At 37.7% G+C, this 24,454-nt stretch overlaps 2 protein-coding genes across 6 annotated transcripts in view; both read right to left on the reverse strand.

Annotated features, from left to right (window-relative positions):
- Positions 1-11,608, reverse strand: part of LOC114142854 (suppressor of tumorigenicity 7 protein homolog) — a 60,094-nt gene extending 48,486 nt beyond the window's left edge. For 2 of the 5 annotated variants that reach the window (XM_028014365.1, XM_028014364.1), the window contains exons 1-2: positions 11,443-11,608; positions 376-411 (exon numbers count right to left, since the gene is read on the reverse strand). In XM_028014365.1, the coding sequence (XP_027870166.1) occupies positions 376-397 (22 nt within the window). In that variant the 5' untranslated portion in view covers positions 398-411; positions 11,443-11,608. The remainder of the gene's footprint in view (positions 1-375; positions 412-11,442) is intronic. The other 3 variants (XM_028014367.1, XM_028014366.1, XM_028014368.1) reach the window with 2 other exon arrangements.
- Positions 11,609-13,979: 2,371 nt separating this feature from the next.
- LOC114142937 (F-actin-capping protein subunit alpha-2) overlaps positions 13,980-24,454 on the reverse strand; it is a 33,318-nt gene continuing 22,843 nt past the window's right edge. The window contains exons 5-10 of the mRNA XM_028014544.1: positions 20,355-20,561; positions 20,124-20,203; positions 18,386-18,464; positions 16,481-16,552; positions 16,207-16,269; positions 13,980-15,128 (exon numbers count right to left, since the gene is read on the reverse strand). Coding sequence (XP_027870345.1) covers positions 14,988-15,128; positions 16,207-16,269; positions 16,481-16,552; positions 18,386-18,464; positions 20,124-20,203; positions 20,355-20,561 — 642 coding nt within the window. The 3' untranslated portion in view covers positions 13,980-14,987. The remainder of the gene's footprint in view (positions 15,129-16,206; positions 16,270-16,480; positions 16,553-18,385; positions 18,465-20,123; positions 20,204-20,354; positions 20,562-24,454) is intronic.

Below are 24,454 nucleotides of genomic sequence, written 5' to 3' on the forward strand. Positions count from 1 at the left end.
GGCACTGGCATTCATTCCAAACGTTAACACTCCGGATTTCTAAACACGTTTAACGAGAGGACATGATTCCGTACGCACAGACAGACGAATCAAACATACTTGAGAGTGAGAGAAGACAGGAAAAGCTCAGTAAGACCTGCTAGCTTGTGATGCTGACCCTCTGTGCTAAAATGGTAGATCCCACATTTCTCCCCATGCAGTCTACCACCAGCAACCATGGAGGCAAAAACATCCACAAAAAAAAAAGCAGAGAGAAGGCAGGAGAGATGAGGGAAATCTAGCAATTTCCTTATTCCCTCAATTGCCTTAAAGAAAACATGCTCATACTGTTGAGTACAAAACACAGAGAGATGGGAGGATGATGGTAATACTTACATGATGACTCTGTGCCGAACATGGCTGGGCCAGGAGCTGTGATGGAAAGATAGAAGGAGGTGGAGGAGGAGGAAAGAGGAGAGAGAAGGGGTCGGGATTGGGTGGAGGGTGGGGGGGGTTCAAGGAAGAGAGAGAGAGAGAGAGATGGGGTTGATGAGCAGGCAGCTACACAGCGGGGGTCATCAAAGCAACACAATGCAGCCAGTTGGCCGTCACTGCCTCCCAGACGGCCAGATGCCCCGGCACCGCTATTCGTTAAAAAAACCCTCCACTCAGATCACGGACGTTCACCAAGTCCAACCGCCAATTACGAGAGCTTTTCAAGACAACTGTTCCTCAAAGCAGAACAAAAAATCACTTAAAAAAAAAAATCAACAGAAGTCCTTTGCAGTGATAGAAAAGCGTTCCCATCCAGACCAGGAGTACAGGGAGGTAGTGGCTAGCTACTGCATCTCTCTGCTTTCTGCAGTCTGTATCCTCATTTTCATCTTCTCCACTCTGTCACTCCCTCACTTCTCATCCCACTGTAGAATCCACTAATGAAGACGGAGATAGAGAGGGAAGGACAAGGAAGGGGGGTTGACAAACTAAAAATCTGGAGAGGAGCTGCTACTGCTGCAGCTGCTATAAGACAATAGCCATACACGAACAGAGTGACATCAGGATGTGGGGGGGGAGCTGTAAAAAGAGGACTGACGACTGCTACTGGACAGAGGGAGGGAGGAGGGGAAGAAATGAAAAAGGGAGGACCTATGAAGAAATGAGGACCTCAAAGGAAAGGTGTGAGAGAAAAACGAGTGATTTAGCATTCCCTCCATCAATGGAAGCAAGAGCAGCAAAGGGGACTATGGGAAAGCCTGTTGGCCATATTGGTTGGGGACTGGACATTTTTGGCTTGACTTGCTACTAACACAACACACACAAATACACAATTTGTTGCTTGATAAGACTTAACAAGCAGTAGCACCCCTACCCCTAACCTTACCCAAGGTAGGGGTGCTACTGCAGTCCACCAGCGGCCCACAAAGTTTCTGTGTTAAAAAAAAGCTAAAAGCTACAAAAATTTGAAGGTGGATGTGCAGGCATCATAATTTGGAAATAATAGCATAATGGCCTCATGGTATTACTTCCAAATTACAATGAGGAGGTGTAGGGACGGCACAATTGGTGTGCACACTCTCGCACCCAGTTCAGTGGGTAAACTATAAACCTAGCTTAACCTGTCTTCACTGTCACTGTTACATAAAAAAACCTTAGTTAAAATAAACAACGCTTAGCCTAATAGGGGCCAAGTAAGGCCCAGTAATAATTGTGATAAATAATGATGTTGTTTTGAGATCATTTTCAGGTAATATGTTGATAACAACATAAGCTTTAATTTACTAAGAACTCTATTTATTAGAAATAAACAAAAAACACAATCGAGACCATAAAAAAATTGTGATCTCTGTAAGCAATATTTCCATTCAAAAAAAATACTAATCATCAGAATGGAAATAATTAAGCTAATTTTAATTTATTATGCCATTTAAATTTTAGTTACTTATTGCGACAGGCTCAAGTCAGGTCTTTTTTTTTCCTTTGAGGAATAATTATTAATTGTACTACAAATACTGTTGGGACAGTTCAGCTTTTAATTTATCCAAAAATAGGCCAAAAAAAGTGTTTGTATAATTTTTAAATCAGACATCTGTGGTTAGAGAATCTCTATGTGTCGTGTTCTGTGTTTTCTGTGTGTTAATTTCGAGTTTTCGGTGTCTCCGTGTTGTCCTGTTCTCCCCTTGATTAATTCCCAGGTGTTTCTTGTTCCCTGATTACCCCCAGTGTATTTAGTGTCACCTGTGTGTCTGTTCTTTGTCGGGTCCTCCTCTAATGTGCGTGCTGCCTGTTTGGACTCTGTTTTTTCTTTATTAAAATTCAACTATTCATCCTACCTGGGTCTACAACGTCTGCCTCACCGCACCGTTCATGACACTATAAAGTACAACACTCAAACTCTACATCAATGCATCTCAGCTAGCTAGTTCAGGTCTTCCCCCGTCTTTACAGACAAACTGAAACTTAATTGCTTGTGGTGAAACCACTGAAAATAACTGCTGTTTTTTTTTCCTTTTTGGTTTTTCATTGATGGCTGAATGAAAACTTTGACTTAGCTCTTGCATAATGATGCACCTGTGTGGCAGTAGGTCAAGCTGATCCGGTGCAGTGGTGAGACTGTACAACAGCCTGCTAAAGAAACAGACATTCATTGGGAGGGTGTTTTCCAGGCCTCGACTGTGAATGAGTTAAAGCATTTAGATTAGCTCAGCTGCTGAAGACAGAAGCATGTGTGGATGGAGGTTTCAGCTCTTTTGTCACTTCCACCCTCCTGCTCTTTCTCTCTTCATGTCTTTGTCCTTCTGGAACAAACTGGAGAACCCTCATGTATTCTTGCTGCACTGTAAAGACACATCTGACGCTCCGTTTCAGTTTTCAGTATAATGTAGTCCACTTTTTAAATTTTATTTTTATGTCCAGTGTGTGTCAAGCAGCCCATTGTAACATTTCGAACATGAAGTTGAAAACAGTGATTATCTTGTTCCAATGATACATACTGTAGATGTGGGTGGGATTTATGGCAGCAAGTGAACAATTTGTTCCTGAAGCAGAAAGACAAAGCACATCACATTACACATTATATAGAAGTGGAAATAAACTAAACTAAACAGCTAAAGTTAATGCGTGTACCAAACTAAAAAGAATAATTTACAATAAGAATACTAGAATTTTTTTACATTTATACTGCACTTTGAGAATTTTCCACTTTGAGAAAGTCACAGCTCTAAGATACTGTGAAGAAACTGAGATTTGATTTGATAAATAGATTGTTTGTGATAGTAATAAAATAATCAATAAGTTTATTCACTCAACAAAACACATTTCATCGTCAATGTACAAAAACATTGTAACACTTCATCTACATGAGTGAAAGGGAGCAGGAAGAAGAAAAACCTTATAAAAACCTGCCCCTTTCTCAATAATTACAAAATAAATCTTTTCATGGCCGCATATATAAAATTAAGACTATAACTTACAAACATATCATTCTCCCCAGTATTAACTCAAGTGTTTTCTTATAAAGTATTTTGAATTGGTTTAAAGTAGGGTACTTTTTCAAATCCTCATCCAAACTGTTCCATAATTTGACTCCATGCACCGAAATGCACATTTGCTTTAAAGCAGTCCACCATTTTCCTTCTTCGGTTATTTCTGTCACTTGAGCTTAAGACAAAAAATGGGTTTACTTCCTGTATAAAGGCATATCAGAGTTTTTTAAAGTTAAAACTTGACTTTGTCAGTCAGGTGCTTTGGTCTCAACTAAACCTTTTTTTAAAGGACAATTTTGTATACAAATACTTTAAAATTCATTTTATTGGTTGTTTTGTTTATTTATTTTGGATATTTAAAATATCTTCCAGTGTCAGTGTTAAATGTTCATTAGAATGTAAAGTTTACTGATCTTTCAGAATGTGTTCTTGTATTATTATTTTTGCTATTACTATTAAATTACTAAAGAATGGTCTCAAAATCAAATTATCGTTTATCGCAATAACTTCTGGAACAATTTATCGTCCACCAAAAATTTTTATTTTCGTGACAGGCCTAATAAAAAGTGATGATCCAATAAGGGGTCATTTTAACGCTTTTTCCAGTCCTGTACTACATTCACGTCACAAAAAATCAGTGGCATAGAAAACTCAGCAGCTTTAAATTGTTATATTTAATCAGTGTTATATTTAATCTACTCACTGATGGTTTTTAGGATGCTGCAGTCTCAGTTTTTTGGATGGCAACAAATGTTCTCTTCTTATTATAGTTTTAGGTGATCAGCTGTAACAAGATGGCCAACACAGGTTAAATATGTTAGGAGGGAAATTTGAATTTTCTCACAGTACAGCAAATAAAGAGGAAATATATTTCACTTGACACATACAGTTACAGTCCTCAATAACGTAAACCCCAAACAGCTATTTGAAAAATATACTTATTTTCATCTAGGGTAGTTAAAATAATCCAACAGAAAATTAAATGAGTCAAAGATACTAATTTGTGTCAAAATCAATAAACTGCAAACACAGCATTGCTCAGAGATAACGTCCCAATGAGGCAGACCGACAGGAAAAAAAGCAATGATGGATGAAACCTGCTAGCTGTGGTATTGCTAAAAGCTAACACTACAACACTAACCGTGTTTCTATCCATGTTTCTGGACTTTTGTCATCAAGTCTTTGGTAGAAAAAGGGAAAAAAGAGAAAAACAAAAAACGACGAATCATTTAAAAGGAAATTATTGAGCTTGCTTTAATTTATTATGCAAATTATTTCATGAATTACTGCTTATTGCGACAGGCCTAAGAGCAAACCCTCTTTCTAAAGCAAGGATGTTTCAAAATACACGCAGGCTTTTGCTTAGCGGTGACTGGGCCTTTTATAATTTCGAACACAATCAGGATGTAAATCCTTAATAACTGTAAGTGCTGCCAGGTGAATGAGGCTAAAAAAGAAAAGCCACAATGCTGACCTTAAATGAATGCATTATAGCTTTTCATCGGTAGGACAGCATTCAGGAGCATTTCATCCCTGAACAATGTACACCTCACCCTGCCCCCACTTCCATCATAAAGTACCACCCTGACATCCTTCACTGGTTGCTAGGCAACTAAAAATAAGCAGGAGAGGAGCCTGGCCATCCTTCTGCGAGAGAAAATATGAGAAGGTGACGGATGGTCTTATTATTGGAGGCCTGACCAGGAACCTGCAGGACAGAGTAGAATGTTGCCACAACAGCTGATCAGAAAAGAGGTCAGAGATCCTCTACAGGATCTCTGAGGGCTCAATACTGTAAAGTTAGCAATATTCGCTCTATTTTACTTATCAGATTCTTGGTCCCGTTAAGGACCAATTATCATTTCCAAAGAGATGCTTGCTGAGAAAAAGCACAAAGTAGGAAGAGAACAGTTGTCCATGGTTGTCCTGGTATGTAGTGAGTTGTATTTCTGAAGTAATTGATGTGTAGTTTATCAAATATATGCAGTATTCTTTTGTCGGTTACAACAATCACACAGCTATGGACATGTCCTTTCTCCTACTGCGTGGATGTTTGCTGCGCGGCACCTTCAATCAGATAAATTTCCGTTTACAGAGAAGTTGGACGTGGACCCAAAGGGAACCTGGATTATTTTTGAGATCAGGGATTTATTTTTCCATAAACAGATGAGAAATCAGGATTAATGTGGTGGAAGAATTCAAATTTAAAGTGACCACCAAAATCCCCACAAATGTGTGCAGACTTATAACTAGGGAGAAGGAAAATACTTTCCTCACTTGTTCTCAGGATACGATATTAATTAACAGATTAAAGAATAAAGAAAATATCATATTATAGTTTGTTGTTTTTTTTCTTCTAGTGCTGTAAGCACTGTTACTTTGCACAAGGTTATTGTCTAGTTATTGTCCAAGTATAGGATAGACTGACATTAAATCAAAACTTTAACCACTGGGTTAAAAATGTAAGTTGGTGGGATGTTCCAATTAGGGGCGCACTGATTGCAGTGTTCTGGCCGATTGCTAATCTTTAAAAAACTTGACCTACTGATTCCAAGTTTTTTTAAAAACCAATTTAGTGCAAAGTCACTAAGTTGGATATAACAATGGGATGACTATTGTTAACGCACACGTGTAGATGTGGCCTGGTTGTTGGTTAGCAACCTTAATGGCAGAGCAAAAGGAGGCTGTAGTTGACGGCCAAAGTTGACCTTTGTGGAGGTACATAATGTCGGCTTCACATGTAAGTATCTGCTGAACTCCTAACGCACTACATGTGTTTAATGCCTAAGTAGTATAGTGCCTATAATTTCAAAAATAACCTGAGATTATTCTTTTAGGCTGCTAATACAACCAATGGTCCTTAATGTTGTAGTACAGTGGCAGGTGTTTGGTTTTATGTGCACTATCAAAGTGACAAATATCAATATTATTGATGTTTTTGTGCTTTGGTCTGTTGCCATCAATAACCACTGAAGTGCAATGGTGCGATTGAGGGTCAGAGGGATTTGAATTTTCCACAACACAACCTGATGGATGACTTGGTTTTATCTTAAGCCAAGATTTGAAAAAGAAAGAAAAACAAACTACACTTACAATAAAACTACGGTAAGTAAATAATGTAAGGGTCAAACTAAGTAAAGCAATCCAATGCTGTTGCAGGAGTACTGAAAAAGTGTAGAGCAATTAAAAAGAAAACAACATATCAGTAAACTATTACTGGTATTAAAAAATCCTAGTTGTAATAAATGAACAAAAGAACACACCTGGAGAGAGTCTGTTATCCGACAGATTCTTGTTCATTTCATGACAGAGTTTGCATTGATTCAAATATGTGCAGGCAGTCAAATACTAACTGCATTTAAATGCAGACCACTGGAAATACCATCCATTAAACCGTGTTTGTATGCAAAACAGGGAGAAGTGACGGGGAGGGGAAATAGCCACCTGCCTCTGAACGCAGGCGTCAGCCTCGCACGACGGCCACATCCCAACTGCTGACTTACAAATTCAGAAAGGCTTTTAACTCATAAATGATTTGCTGCCACTAAATATAAACGTTAAATGAAGAATCACTTAAATCCATACTTATCAGGTCAAACCACATAGTGCAATACGATATCACTGGTCAATCTATCCGCCAAATTCTTATATATTTTTTTGTGTTGTATTTATATTTACTTATATTCTTATATTCTATATTCTTATTCCTTGTTTCTTGCATAATTTAAGGTTTTGGTTACTCACATTTGGTGTGTACCTTAGTATTTAATTTGTATTTTGTATTCTCTTGCACTTTTGCTTACTGTGTGTTATCTTTGTTTTTTGCCTGGGAGCTGCTGGTAACTTCAATTTCCTGAGGGAGTCTTCCCAAAGGATCAATAAAGTACAAGTCTAAGTCTAAGTCTAAGTCTAAATCAATAGAATCATTAAATGTTTGAAATAATGAATATTAAAACAGCTCTAGTAAGAAGTTAGGTTTTATCCACCAGGATAGATGTTTTACATCCAGTCTTTCTCCAGTCTGAAGAATGTGGTGGAAAAGAATTAAAGTAATTAATAATTTACTATTTTAATAACCCATGGTAATTGAAAATTAAAGTGTAATTAATTTGACTAATGCTAAAAATTCTAATATCAGTGACACAAAGAATGCCTTTGCTTCTTTATATTTCCAGTCAGTGGGAAAAACAAAGAGTTTATCCTTTAAAATGTGTTTTTAGAGATTATGAGAATTACTATTTTTGTACATTAAATTTCTCCATAACTTATTAATGTAATTCACCATTACTATTTCTATGTAAAACCTAAAAGCTATTCTTCTCCCGTCTATCTAAAAAAAAAAAACACACACACACTTTTAACTCAACACTGTTGCGTTGAGGTGTATGTCCAAAACTGATCCATTTAACAAAATAAATAGAGTCATAAGTTCTCCTTGTTTGAAATAAAACTGGTCAGATTAGGTGAGATGAATTTTGAATCATAACTTTAGTTCACCTTGAGAGGGTTCTTCAGGTAACCCTTAGCAACCTCAAGTGTTTACTAGCTTCACAAGCTTTCACAAACTCCGTGTGTCACGTATTCCACAGCCAGCTGTGACAGCGTCAGTGTTAGCTTTGAAGAACCCTGAGTAGGTGATTCAACAAAAAAAAAGTAAAAAAAAAAAAACTGGAAGAAATGATCCGAGCTCAGGCATGTGGCCGTCCTCAGCAGATATGAATGGAGAAGGTAAGAGACTTGTGCCTGGACCAAGCTGGGCAGGTACAGTAGAGCAGGCATTTCTCGCTGAGATCACATTACCAGCACACTGCTGCTGCTCAGCTTCTAAATAAAGACTTGTGACCAGTCTGCTCTGGATTTGCGGTGAACCAGGGCTGTGGCTGGGTGTGTTGCGTCACCGAGCTCACTCGGAAAATCCTTGATGGTTGCTGAGAAAGAAAAAAAAAAGAAAGCTAATCCAGGAGATTTACTAGTTAGTAAGTAAGAAAAATGTATTTATACAGCAGTCACAAAGTGCTTGTTAGTGGAATTTTAGACCATAGCTTCTGATTTTTTGATTGTAACCCAAAAAAGGCGTTTACTTTAGGTCTTCACATTCATGTGAGCCTCATTATGTTTTCACCCTGCTGGAACTAAAGGAGGAACCACAGAAAGTGAACATGAGACTCCGCTATGTTCAAGGTTGGGTCTGCCCAATGAAGCGTTACAATGCTGGAAACCAGAGTTCCCAGGCTCCTGCTGAGAAACTTTGTGATTAGTACGTAGTGACTCTGTCTGGGTACAGCAGACCAGACTCATCACACACTGGACATGTTTGCTTGCTGTTTCGTTTCTTGCAAGAAAGAATAAAGAGCTGATCACTGATCTCTGCTTGGTAACCAATTGGGACGGTTCATTAGGGGAAACTACTTTGTCTTCATTTTCAGTGTTCCGCAGGAAAAATATTTTTAAAAACAACAACAATAAAAGCAATAATTTTATTATGCAAGAAAAAAAAACATCTTTATAATTTATCACCTAAACTCTCTGGCTGTGAGATTTTTTTATTATTATAAAAAGTACTAAAAATATATATATTTAACTACTCATATTTTAAACACAATCACTTTCCATCATGGCTGAATATTGCTTTCTTTTTTTCTTTAAATCAATTCAAACTGAAAAAAAAACAGTTTTAGTCACTTCAAAGTACATAAATATTGCATGGAAGCGGAGCTACTGCTCCCTGGCAGGAATATTATTACTTAAGGGATTGAACACTTTCCCTGTCCGCCTGCTGAGGACACGGGAGAACGGTTCTGCTGCTGCTGCAAAGTTTGCAAGTGTGTATGAGAACAGCGCGCACACACACACACACATACACACACACACACACACACACACACGCACACACAAACACCCACAAGGCTGCGAGCCAATGACAGCTTTGTGACAAGAAGGGCAACGAAAACACTTCGGTCCAATCACCTGGAACAGAAAACTCCCTAGCAGACAAAAACATCCCAGTTTAAATTAAATGAAACATTTGTGGGATTAGATAAAGTCCTAAACATTGTCAAGGGGAATCCCACACAGTTCCACTTCTGATAAACCACCAAAAGGGAAGAAACGACCAGAAACAATGTCGCAGAGGAAGGGGAAGTGAGAGAAGGCTATCAGTTGGATTCTTCTGATTGGCTCAATTCAAGGTGTCTATCAGAGTCTGCCATTCACATAGCACAAAGGTAAATAATACAGCCATGTTTCAGCAGATTTAATTGTGATTTTAATTCACCCTCACTGTATTAAACTGATGAAGTATAAATCTTTGCTACTGATTAGAGAGCTAAATGACTGTTTTCTATGAGTTTCAGTGGCATCCATTATAGACCTAAACAAAATCATCAACTTTTAGTAAAATCTGAACAGGTAAAAGCACAAAACTTAATGAAAAGACAAAAATCAATTCAAAACTCCATTATGGGCCCAGGAGATAATAAAGCACACATAATTTTAACAGATTTTTTGTTTTCTTTAGCTTCTCATAATTTTTTATGATCTGAAAATCATGAATCCATGTTTTGACACGCTTCTTTTAGCTGCTTTATCTGAACTGTTCTTTTTCGAGGATGGAGTGATTGTACAACAAACCTCTGAGAATTCCTGAGCTGGGTGAACAAGGTATAAATGTGGATCATCAAATAACATATTTGAATGTTATTAATACACCGATGGCAGCTTTCTGGCAATCGGTGCCTCGCCTGCCAATTCCGATTTTGGCTTTACCAATTTTTTTTTGTCTGAAAAGTTGTAAGTTGGCAACAGTGTAACCCAGTGGGTGGGTCTGTCAGTCAGCCCACAATTAAGAGAATTGTGCTCCTCTACCATAAACCTCCAATACCTCCAGTTGAATATCCTTAAGTAAGTCACTCTATGCTTTTTATTAGCCTTTTAAGAGTTTCTGATGAAAACTTTCTCATTTAAAATTAAGATTTAAATAAATTATTTCCGTTCAACCAACAAGATTTTTTTTGTAATGAAACTTCTTCTCACAAAACAGTAAAACTACGTAAACGAGGTATCAGGTTTGAAAAAAGAAAATAATATCTGTGTTTAATTAACATTTACTAGATGATGTCATGGTTAAAATGATTTATACCCTTTTTAAATAATGTTTGGGATCTTCCACGGATTGTTTCAGAAAACAGCAGAAGAAGCACCATTATCCCTTCAGGAAGTGACAAGGTAAGTGCAGCCGGCGCGCGCCACATTTTACCTCTTACAAAAACCGAAATTGTTCAAGATTTCAAGTCAACAATTTGTTCACTCACACAAAGAGAATTCAACACCGCGGGAAGTCAATTTGTGCTTGCGGGCTCTCCTGCTCCAGCCAGCTGGCTTTCTAAAAGGAACACATTCCTCCATGCTCGGCACACGGTCACAGGAGAGCCATCCTCAGCTGCTGGGACAGCAAGACGACCAGTCATGCCAACGCTGGAACCAGCACTTCCAGGTCAAACCCGACCAGTCCACAGGGGACAAGAGGTGGAAAAGCTGGAATCTTTATTCTGACGTGCGCTTCATTTAAACGACCTGAACGTGAGTTCATTCCTTTTCAAAAGAGGAAACAGACAGGTGGGCGAAATAATAAGTCCATTTTTTACAGTGAACACAGAGTGTTGCCCTGAAACATGACGGGGACCATTTAAAACAATGCACAGCTCTGCTGCATGGGGCTCGCTAACAGCACCGGGCACGAAAGAGAGTTTATACAGGAAACTTCCTCCGTATGCAATCCACATTTTTGCGCGCGTGAGGAAATATAACTTCTACCTGGCTAAAAAGACGCCCCTTACCTTACCTTACCCGGCTAGCTAACAGCTAATATCAATTCCCTCCTGTTTGGAAAACGTAAAAACTTACACTAAAGCGAGGAAAAACGAAGGCACGTAGAATGACTCTAATAGGACAGACATTAGAATAGCAGCGTGTGAGAGCTAACCTTAATTCGTGAGAGTGGGAAAGCCGGTGAATTCCTTATTCGGATTTAGCATTTCTCCCAGCGTAACTCCAACATGTGTCTAAACTGTGTGTATACGTGTCTGCAAAGTGAGCTACACTGCTAACGTCAGCTAACAGTTACCAGACAGCCGCGGGGCTTTCACATTGGTTCAATAGCGCCCACTGCCTCAAGATGTCGCTATTTTACCATTGTTGTAATTATTTATTTATATTTATTTTTTTCTTTAAAAGGTCACTTTGGACTCGCTTTTTGAATTTTATGTCATTCTGACATTATTCCTGCTTTTTTTCCTTTAAAAATTCCAGATCTAAATATTTCAAAAATATATTTTGTCACCTTCATAAAATAACGACTATGCCATTTTTTGCCAAATATGCTAAGATTGCTTTTGCCAAAATTACCACCTCTTTCTTGACAACAGATGATTTAGGCCATATATAATAAGGATTATATATATATATTGCTGTATGTTTATTCTAAGTTCCAGTATATCCCCACCAAGTTAAAACTATTTTGTTACATGTACAAGGTTGGACGTTGTTTTCCCCAGCTGCATGGGAACCAGTCTGTTTCCCATGCTTAGGATCCCTTATCCCTTTGTATAAAACTCATGTGTTGTCTCTGCCTGGCAGCTTTTCATCCAGACCTGCTTCATTACTGATTGTCCTATAAGCTCTCTGTATTGTGCACAATATATGAATAAACTAATTGAGTGATTTCACCTAAACAGTGCTTGGAAATAGTTTTTTTCCCACTTATTTATTTATTTATGTACGTATGTGTGTATGTATGTATATATATATATATCTTTTTCGAGGTTTGAAATGCTGGCCTGTTAGTGTAGGCTTCTGTTGCCTTTGATTACTCATAAAAGACACTCGAAATTCCTTTTTGGATCAAAAACAGCCCGTCGAAAAAGTATTGTATAACTGGACTGTTATACTAACTGGACTATATATATATGTAATTTCTTTTTGCATATCATTATAGATTTTTTCCAGTCACATACAGCTTTACATGCTAATATATAATAACCAGGTTCTAAATAATATGCAATCTCAATTTCATAAAAAGTACAACAGATTCCAAACTATTATTTATCCACTTTTTCAACAAAGACGAAGCCAAAGTGAGGGGGAAAAAGCTGTGGGAAAAAAACCAGCTACTGTCCACATCGGGTTTAAGAGCAAAAGTAGCAGCCAAGAGCTGATAATCAGCAGGTGTGAATGTCTATTAAACATACAATGATCTTAGAGAGGAAACATTTACTGCCCTTCAGTCTGGAAAGGATTACAGAGGTTGTTTCCAAACTAAAGTCTGTCCAGCGAAAAGATTGTTCTTAAATGGTAATCAAAGAAAATTATTGCCAATTTTCTCAGTCACGGATTACCCAGCCAGCTCACCATTGTTGTCTTATGTAACGTTCAGGGAAATTCCTGAAAACTCCAGATCAAATTCAGTCCTTACAAGACTTAATTTACCTGATAGAAGTTAAAAGTTAATAGACAATTAGACTGTAAGAATATCTTATTCCCAAGGAGCAAGCTTCTTCTCTGCTAACTTGAGGTTTTCTCAGTTTTTCTGATGCCACCGACTACTCATTCTCCCTCTTCTTTTAAGTTCTTACTTTCATGAACATCAAAATAATCCAACATCAATTCATCAGTTTCTTCTTGTACATTGTACTGTCATTTCAAACCCCAATCAGTCATGGTAGATGGTCCCTTGTACTGAGCTGGGGTCTGGTTCCGCTGGAGATTTCTTCCTGTAAAGGGAAGTTTTTCCTCTCCACTGTTGCTGGATGCATACATGGTATGAGCGATTGCTGTAAAGCACAGATGTCAAACTCCAGTCCTGCAGGGCCACTGCCCTGCAACTTTTAGATGTGTCTCTGCTGCACCACCTGAACAGAATAATTAGGTCATTAAGGTTCTGGAGAACTGATCTACACAAGGAGGAGGTCATTAAGCCATTTCATTCCAGTGTTTTGGACCTGTGGCACATCTAAAAAGTGCAGGACAGCGGCCCTTCAGGACTGGAGTTTGACACCCCTGCTATAAAGTCAATGACAACACAAGCGATTGTTACTACGTGCTGGTCCTGAAGGAGTGCATGCTACCAGTCAATCACTCAATAAAATCTGCTGGGTTTGATTAGATAGAAACTTTTTAATCTAATCTGTATAATTAATGTGTTGCACTGTTTAACTGGAATGTATGGGTGACTGAATTGAAATGACTTGCTTTTTGTAAAGTGCACTTGTTGAAAATTGGCGCTATAGAAATAAACTGAATTGAATTAGAAACTTTAATGAACTGAAGTAGTGTTGTACAGTTTATGAAGTGGTTCTACAACAAGCTCTGGCATGTGTTCGATTAACTCTTTACGACAGTAACTGGGTGACATAACAATCATGCTGCGCTGCAGAGTAATGTGAAGTCAAAAACAAGGACGCCGACGACAGAATTTTGGCTGTAACACAGTAAATGTTTTAAAAAATTAGGAGTGAGTCAGTAAATAGAAAATTTGTCATTTAATGCAACATAATTGTGACTGAATTACAGTTAATCTCATGGAAATAAATCACCAAACTGACAGACAGGCTGTTTCATACAGGAATATATTACAGTGTGCCTCATTTATATAATACAGTCAGGTTCTGCTTTTTTTAATAAAAAATAAGCACTGGAGGAGAAAGTGATACTTTTTAAATTTTATTGTAAATTGGACATTAAGCACATTATTGAGCGACTCATGTCTTGTTAATTAAGCTTGTTGAAGTGGCCCAACCTCTCTGCAAGGAGTGAGAGTTCAGAAAATGTCAAGTCAAAAAGGCTAGAAACACTGTGAAGTTGAGATCTCACATATAGGACAGATGGTGAAGCAAAGTACCAAAATGAGGGGACAAGAACATTGAGTGTCTGTCAATGTTGGCTGATTGTGCCAAAGATGAACACAAAACTGTTTATTTTGTTTTGCTTTATGCACTTGACTGCACAGAACATTAACAGTGAAGTGAAAGGAGTTATTTATTTTAGCCGTAATATCTGGGCTCTTTTGTAAAGAAACAAAAAATAAAATTTAAAAAAAGTCTCCCAAAAAATTATTTGTTTTTAACCACATCTGCAAATTCAATCCGTATCTCATCAGGTCAAAATAAAAGGTGTGGCCTCACTCAGATATTGCACGTGTGGTAATGAAACTTTATGCGGTTTGTTCTTACATCCAAGTTTTTGCTCTTTTTTTCCTATGTCTTCCAATGTTTCCTCTAGATTTTGGTTTTCATTTTTCCCCAAATACACTAAACTTTTGTCATCATGGATCCAATTATACAGTGCATGTAAAGAAAGGTAGCCATGTATGGGACAACTTCTGGCTGTGAGACCAAAACCTTCTTTGTCCCCGTTTTCTCTAATTTTTGTACAAAGACGATACAACTATCCAGTCATGCAACATTGTTTGGGAGGGGGGTGAGGGGTCAAGGGGATCTGTCTGTTTTCTTCTCTGCTGTTTTTTTTTTCTTTTTAAGCGTTTTGCATCTCCTTGCCAATCTTGTAGCTCAGGATCTTGTTCCAATCAATCTTGGTGCGTGTCACAGGAAGCTGGCGGCGTAAGGCTTTGAAGGTAGTGTCCGACATGGTCTGGTAATTCTCGTTAATGGCCGTCTGAAATAGGACAGGAAGAGGAAGTGAATATAAAATGGTTATACAGGAAGAAGAGCCAATGTGGCAAATTTAGATCAAATAGTTTGTTTTCCCAGCCTAAAGGCTGAATTATCAGCATTTTCTAGGAGCGTGGCGATGCAGATTTATAAACATAAAATTAAATCAACTTTTTTTTTTTCTCAGCCTACAAAGATAATCCTGACATGAAAGTTCTTTCTGATGAAATCGAGAAGAGAATACCGCATTTCAAAGCACTGAGCCGTAACGACTGGGTTTAACGTCTAGGAAGCAGATGAACTATGATAGCTGATTTTGTGAAGTTCAGATCTGCCATCACCGAATTTGGCTGATTTCAATTTTCCTCCAAACTCTGAAAATTACTGAAAGATATTTCAAAATGATACTCTCTCAAAGACAGATATAGTAATATCAAGCCAATATTCCACAAAACAGCTAAAAGTTACAGTTAAATTAGTGAAGATTTCAGCAAAAAAAATAAATAAAACGGAACCACCGTATTTTATGTCTTGTTCTGCACTATGTTATCAAATCGGTCATAAATATTAGAACTGTGGCCCTTCCTTAAGGAGCCTTTCTGTGATCAATTAATTTTATAATAACAAGAAGGGTCCAGAAGCATAAGGAGGTATAGATGCTGGGGGAGACGTCACACTGTGTGTGAGAGAGAATTTTTGTTACACAGAATTTGAGTATTTAAAAATGAAAACATGATAACAGAGCTTAAATCTAAAGCTTGTGCTCTGCATAACATTAGCACAACACTTGTGCTTAATGTAATGAACAGTGTGAACAGATAACACACTGTAATCTCTACAACTTAAAAGATTTCTGCCATTGTACAGTTGTTTCTACAAATAGTTTCCTTTCTATGAGCTCTGTGGTTGCATTGTCCTGCTGCAGTGACAATTCCACACTGAAGAGTGTTTTTCTTATGTTGGATTCACTGATCAATAAAGTGTTTTTTTTCTCTTTTTTTCTGGACAGCTCATTCCAGTCACATGTTCTGAATATGAATACCACATAGGGGTGAAAGGTCAGTTTCACACCACTAACATACCTGATAGTCATTCTCTGCAGCTTCCATGACCTTAACAAACTCCTTAGCAGTTGAAGCCTCATTCTAAGAGAACAAAAACACATTCATCATCTGTTTTAGAACAAGTTTAGGTTTTAAAGAACACTGGCTATCATTTCTACTGTGCAAGTGAAAAAGAATCCCCATGGAAACGTTTTCATGTTAGAAAACCATCACTGTAAAAATCTGGACTTATTCACCAACAGCTCCCCACACCATTAAAGTTAGTGTAAGACAGGTTTGCAGTCATACTTACAGAAACAGACATGGACTCCTGAACCTCTTTGTGGCTCACCAGCTGAACATTTCCATCCTCATAGTAATGAACCTGAACAGATGAAAGAACAGAACATTCACTCTGTGTCTGACCTGAAGGCATAGTTCAGCTTCTATGGTAGTTTGTATGGTAGACATGTAATAGTGACTTCTTCTCTGATCAAACAGCTGCTAGGAATCAATCAAACAATATGGTAAAAAACAACGACATACAGCATTAGACCTGGAAATCTCAAACTGTGGATGAACCAATATGAAGATTTGGTCCAATATCTGACCTTAATAGTGCTGTTATGGCCACATACACACACACACACATATATATATGTACATATATATATATATATATATATATATATATATATAGTACATATATATATATATATATATAATTTACATATATATATATACACAGTACATATATATATATATATATATATATATACACAGTACATATATAGTACATATATATATATTTAAACAGTATACACATACTTCCCTATGGTTTTGACCACCCTGCTCACATCACCACTGCCTCACTCCTTGAGTTAAAACTTCCCACAATCCTTTGCTGCATCACTATAACAGGGCCAACCTCCTTCCCTCCCCTCCATAAACAAACGGCAATTAGATAGAAATAAATGTCAGAAGTTTATATTAGTCCAGTTTTATTTATTAGACTGATGCAAATATGCTAAAAATATCTTAATTTGGTGACGATATATCATTCTTCACTACTTTAAATCTAATTTTATTTATTTTTTCATTAACAACAGTACTAATAATAATTTCAATTCATCTTTCTGGGAGTCACCTAAAGAAATGTATTGAAAGACAATAAAAACAAACAAAAACAGAAACAAAGTGAATAGATGGCAGTAAGTGAGACACCAACTCATAAGTTATTGAATTATTTATTCACTAGATGAAAATGGGTTTCTAAAGCCTCAATCAGTATGGACCGATGTATATTCCATCAGGGGTGAGGATGGAATATATATAGTGCATTATCTGTTCACACTGTTCATTACGCTGCTTTCAAAAGCAGAACTTTTAATAGTTCTGCTTCTGCTTTTGAAACCTAAGCAGAGAAACAACATTTCCTTACTTTTTTGGCTACAGTTCTTAAAGCTAATGCAAGATCTTGTGGGACATTCAGTTGAAAGAACTCTTTCAAAGACATGACACCAATATTTACTAAATTTGGGACGCGACCAGCGTATGACTGTAATTAGCAGTACAGCTTCCACACCTTCTCCAGTATGAACCGGAAGCAGTCAGGCTTGTTTTGGACACCATGTGGCCTTCTGAAGTATCTGATGATTATTTTCCATTTAAATTCTCTCCAGGTGAGTGAGCTTGTTGCTAGGCGAACATCAGAACAACCCTCCCTCCCAGTGACTGTCAAAAGGTGATTCATAGGCAGCATCTGATATGGAAATACTGTAGGTGCTTAGACAGAATACAAATACCTTCAATGTGACCCATACACATACAGTGGGAGAGTAGGCCGCCGTTCTAAATCACTATGGATGATGGAATGAGTTTACCTTTATAGTCTTCATAAATATTCAACACAGATCTGGAGATATGTACAATGTATTCCATCTAAGGCTAAAGTGTATATTATTATGTCCAGTGCTTATTATGTCAGTTTTTCCTACTTTTATCACATATCTTAAAAAATGGGAGGAAAGAAAAAACAGAAAGAAGAAATAATAATCTTCAGTTATGAGAATTTTTAACATGCTTGAAACCAGTTTCTCAAAGAAAGAAAAGCAGCTGAAAGGCCCGATGCCTGTTGTTTCTGATTCAGCGCCCAACTTGCTGTCAGGAACATGCAGAAAAAGTCAGATTCACCAATAAAAAAAAGCAAATCAGATACCTGGATTTTCATGATTCCTGCCACCTGAGTGGTGGAGGGAGAGATGGTGAACTTCCACTCTGACCTCCAGCGTCCATTCCTGCACGAAAATATAATAATAATAATATAATTAATTACTGTCACAATTGCCGTCATATCATAGAAAAGTCCATTTATCTCAGGAACTTTATTGCTACGTCCATTACACATTATATAGACCAATTACTAACAGATGGATGTTTGAGAGCTTTTATTTCTGTTAATTATGATGATTTTTTTGCTTGCATGTAATGAAATTCTTTAAAATTAGAATACTAAATTCAAAAATACTTTATTGATCCCAAAAGGAAATCAAATATTGTAACTAATTAATAAAAACTTTTTCATAAAGTTATTGCGGTAATGGTTGTCAACAAAAATATCTGTAGCTGCCTGTATTACAGCATATTTGAAAAAGCCTCTTACTAAAGACACTGTTTTCTAAAACATTATGAAGAGGATGGACAGAAAAAAAATCACACACAAATGTGGGCCTAAATGAAAAGTATGTTTGATGTAAGTATATTTAATACATTTTTGTTTGATTTGTGTGTAAATACTGTAATATTTCCACTCACAGTGGAACTCTCATTCCAACTCAGGAATCTCCTGAGGCTTGAAAGATGCAACTAATCTGCTCTATTTGTTAAAAACACTGAGCGCTTAACATGACATAATTCTGGTGTAAAGATTTTAGGATTTTTCCGACACCATCATTATCAAAATACAAACTTTCCCAACATTAATATACGTTTACATTTAAATTCCTCCCCTTTCTCCTGAGGGAACAGTCAGTGGTAGCAGTCACAAAACTTGTGGGATCATTACCCCAAACAACACCTAAGCTCAGTAAAACCCAGCAGCAAAGAGGATTGGGCCAGCTCTTATCCAATTAGATTAACACGATGAAAAACAGCTCAGCACTGCTGCCGAGTGTCCAAAGTCCTCTGATAATTATTGTATTAGCCTTAAAAGGTTTACACACATCTTACACACATTATGCAGAGTTTGAGGCTGTCTTGAAAATCAGCATGTGCTGAAAAAAAACATCATCAGTGTAATGCTTAACACAGTGGGTCTAACGCATCACAATCAAAGCGGAAATTAAACAGGGAGTAATGCATGTTTTCCAGGCACATTGTGCCATTTTATAACACAATTAGGTACCCATGTGAAGTTCAGTTCAGTATAAAATGCCATACACATATATCAAATATGACTTACAAGAAATTTGATCATGTAATTATAGCCTTGAAATTGGACTTCTGTCCTTCTGAAACTTCACCTGCAGGAAGTCATCACAACATGACTCCTCTATTAACCCTTTAACAACGTTGCACCGAGAAGTAGCTCCTATCATGAGCTCAGCTGATGAACAGTTCCACCAGAAACTATTCCCAAAGAAAGAAAAGCAGCTTATTACAATTTACACCATAATTGCTACTGGCTAGTCTGAAGGAGCTGAGTGGGGAAGTCATAGGTGGAGCGCTGCTCATGTGGAAGCTTGGAAACTGTGGTGCTAGGTTCACCCAGGCGTTTTGCACAGCTAGCTGTATGGCTGACACAGGAGACTTAAGGAGTTCTCAAACATGCATGAAATAATCATGACAACACTCTATGTATGTTTTTGGTGAGGGAATAACATAGCATTATGTGAAGCTCAAAAATGTTAATTTTACACGACACTGCCCCTTGAACTTTTACACAGTTTGAGACGTACCAGAAATTTTTGGGTTGAAACTGATGGCACTCAATGCACACAATGATGGTTTGATGCCCGTCGATGGTTTTTCCATAAATCTGAAGGGAAAACAGAAACATGTTAAAATGTTGTTCATTAAAGAACATGCAGTAAGAATGTCTGCAATAAAACTCTACTCAGTGTAACGCCCATGTAGCTTTTAAAAACTAAACATCTGCTGCTGGCTCCAGGAAGCGGGCTGAAACGTACGGTGCACACTCCGTTGGGGTAGTGCTCCTTGACGTAGGCCCTGACGGCGGAGTCCACGGCGCTCCTCCAGCCTTCCATGGAGCCGTCAACATCATGTGGGCGAGGGTCACTGGCCTCCTTCCTCAGGTGGTCAAACTTGAAGGAGATCTTATTCTTTGGGTCCAGGACCCGGCCGTTCCCAAGGTCACCATGCTCTGTAATTAAGACCTGAACCGTGGAGTGGAGGCAAAGAAAGAGGCAGAGAAACAAGAAAACAAAACTAATCAATTTTATTGAGGCAAAGAAAAATATATCCCATTAAAAAAAAACAAAAAAACCAAGACATAGACGTCAGCCTGAACTTTTCATGTGCCTTCCTGCTCAACTCTTAGCTCAGCCTGCTGGGTGTCTGACAGGGGAATTTCAGTCGGCGATAAAGGAACACAGGGACATGATGACATCTTTACATAATACGCTGCAATCATTACAGAACACACACCCACATTCATTTGTCACATCACAGAAACTAAGTGACAACAACAAGCGGTTGAAATGTTTTTTTTTTTAAAATAATAATGTGATACTAGAAAATTTCTGAAGAAATTTAGCCGGGGCCTGCCAAGGCGCGCCCGTCGGTTTGGGCCCGGCGTTGTCACGCTACAAATTAGCATCGATGCTAAAGAAAGCTACAATCATATGAGGAGAATGACAAGAATGTTTACTAACATGTACTTGCACCATTCAGTATGATAAAGTGAGTGTATCAGCTAAAATTAGCAAAAATGCTAATGCTAGGACATCACTAGGATGTTCTCTATAATGGATTTACTCCATTCAGTATACTAAACATGGCTAATAAGTCAAATAAATAGCTAATAGCTTATTTCAGCTAAAATGCTAATGCTAATGACCTGAGAGAAACAGATAATGCAGAATAATATTATTGCACCGCCTGTGGCGGTGCACTAACCTCAGGGGCATGTTGAGGCTTTTATTTTGAAATTTTTGTTAAGCTTAATTTCAAAGGTCCAAACTAATCCCATGTCTAATAGTCATTGGGTTAAATCAGTTATATAATGCTCAAGAGCAATTACGTAATGTAAAATTTCTCAAGGCTTTTATTTTGAAATTTTTGTTAAACTTCATTTCAAAGGGCCAGACAAATCCCATGTATAACACTCAATGGATTAAATCAGTTATATAATGCTCAAAAGACTAATTACATGATGTAAAACTATTCAAAGCTTTTATTTTGAAATTTTCAGTATGCTTCATTTCAAAGGGCCAAACTAATATCATGTGTAACAGTGCTTTGGATGAAAAAGTCAAATAAAGCCAAAAAGAGCAATTACATGATGTAAAAATATTCAAGGCTTTTATTTTGAAATTTTCATTAAGCTTAATTTGAAATTGCCACACTAAACCCATGTGTAACAATGGTTGGGTAAAATCAGTTATACAATGCCCAAAACACAAGTAGTTCTAAAGGCCAGCTCAGTCCTCCTGTGTAGTAACTGACAGTTCCGCCATGTTGTAGTTCTAACCTTCAGTCATTGTAGTTCTAAAGAGCAGCTCAGCTGTTGTGTGAGTGAGACAGAGAGGGAGAGACAGAATTGTAACTGTTTGAAGCAGTTAGTTTTTCTGATCAAAGCAGGCTGAACATATCTTTCTCTAAATGCTGTCAATAGCATGTGGGATATCATTAGAATGTTGTCTGTAATTGACTTACTCCACTCAGTATATTAAACATGGCTAATAAGTAAGAAAATAGCTAATAGCTTATTTAAGGTAAAAGGCTAATGCTAATGAACTGCCTTGCTGTGCAAGGCAGTTCCCTAACCTGAGAGAAAAATATAATGCATGCTAGTATTATTGCACCGCCTACGGCGGTGCATTAACCTGAGGGGGATATTGAGGCTTTTATTTTGAAAAAAACCCCCATAAGCTTCATATTAAATGACCACACTAATTAAAATGTCTAACAGTGTTTGGGTTAAATCCGTTATTTACTGGCCAAAACAGCCTGTAGCTCTAAATGGCAGCTCAGCCCTCTGTTTTAACTGAGTATTGATTAGAACTACAGTGATGCGTATTTGTAGTCCTAACCAGCAGCCAATCCCCTCCTGTGTTCCGTTGCTATGGTTATCAATCCTCTGCTACCTGTCATGTGTGTGACACAGAAAGGTGGACAAAAAATTCTATCTTTGTGAGACACCCCATTGGTTTATATGGAAAAAGCAGCCTGAACAACTCCTTGCCATTCAGGAACCGAGAGACGTATTGGAAAACCGTTTGAAGCATATGAGAGGGCTATTTGTCGTCTCCCATAGTACCGCGATTCATATTTGTAGCTCACTCACAGTAATTGCAGTGATGAGACAAAAATGGTATGTGCAGAGCACAGAAATTTTTCAGAAATACATGGAAGTGAATCTGGGAGAGCGTCAGTTATCCTGGCGCATGATTTCGCTCTGAAGCACCTTGACAGAAAACCGTAAGCCCTAGAGAAATTTCGAAAACGTTTTACCGGAGCAGGCATGCGTACCGATGTCATGACCGAGTTTGATACCAATTGGGCGATATTTGTGGGCGTGAGGGCGATCTCAAAATTAATTTGGGGTCAAAAATTCTCTTCATTTCTCACTCTAAAGGAGCGGCAGTTGGTGTCAGTTAGGCTCTGCGTTTCGGCAGTTGGTAATTTGGCTCGTTGGTCGCTTTTTACGTCGCCATCGTAAGTCCGATTCCTTATAAAAATAATAGCTCCCTTCTCGGCACCGAGCCGCACGTTTTGATACCACTTTTGTGGGGGTGCACGCAGCGGTACGAGCCGCATTAACGGTGATGGAAGAAAAACTAGAAAATTCCTGAAGAAATTTAACCGGGGCCTGCCAAAGTGTGCCCGTCGGTTTGGACCCAGCGTTCTGATGCTACAAATTAGCATTCATGCTAAAGAAAGCTGCAACGTAATCAATAGCATGTGGAGATTGACAAGAATGTTTATTAACATGGACTTGCACCATTCAGTAGGATAAAGTAAGTGTATCAGCTAAAATTAGCAAAAATGCTAATGTTAGCGTGATTGCTGTCACTAGCATGTGGGACATCACTAGGATGTTTTCTATAATGGACTTACTCCATTCAGTAGACTAAACATGGCTAATAAGTCAAATAAATAGCTAATAGCTTATATAAGCTAAAATGCTAATGCTAATGAACTGCCTTGCTGCGCAAGGCAGTTCCCTAACCTGAGAGAAAAAGATAATGCAGAATAATATTATTGCACCGCCTGTGGCGGTGCACTAACCTCAGGGGCATGTTGAGGCTTTTATTTTGAAATTTTTGTTAAGCTTAATTTCAAAGGTCCAAACTAATCCCATGTCTAATAGTCATTGGGTTAAATCAGTTATTTATTAATCAAAAGAGCAATTACCTAATGTAAGATTTCTCAAGGCTTTTATTTTGAAATTTTTGTTAAGCTTCATTTCAAAGGGCCAAACTAATCCCATGTGTAACAATTGCTGGGTTAGATCAGTCATATAATGCTCAAAAGAGCAATTATCTGATGTAAAAATTGTCAAGGCTTTTATTTTGAAATTTTTGTTAAGCTTAATTTTAAATTGCCACACTAATCCCATGTGTAACAGTGCTTTGGATAAAAAAGTCACATAAAGCCAAAAAGAGCAATTATCTGATCTAAAAATATTCAAGGCTTTTATTTTGAAATTTTCAGTATGCTTCATTTCAAAGGGCCAAACTAATATCACGTGTACCAGTGCTTTGGATGAAAAAGTCAAATAAAGCCAAAAAGAGCAACTACATGATGTAAAAATATTCAAGGCTTTTATTTTGAAATTTTCAGTAAGCTTCATTTTAAATTGCCACACTAATCCCATGTGTAACAATGGTTGGATAAAATCAGTTATAAAAAGCCCAAAACACAAGTAGTTCTAAAGGCCAGCTCAGTCCTCCTCTGTAGTAACTGACAGTTCCACCATGTTTGTAGTTCTGACATTCAGCTCAGACCTCTTTTGTAGGCACTCAGTGTCCGCCATGTTGTAGTTCTAACCTTCAGTCATTGTAGTTCTAAAGAGCAGCTCAGCTGTCATGTGAGTGAGACAGAG

This window comes from Xiphophorus couchianus, chromosome 4, assembly GCF_001444195.1.
Source record: "Xiphophorus couchianus chromosome 4, X_couchianus-1.0, whole genome shotgun sequence".
In the NCBI taxonomy this organism is placed as follows: Eukaryota; Metazoa; Chordata; class Actinopteri; order Cyprinodontiformes; family Poeciliidae; genus Xiphophorus; species Xiphophorus couchianus.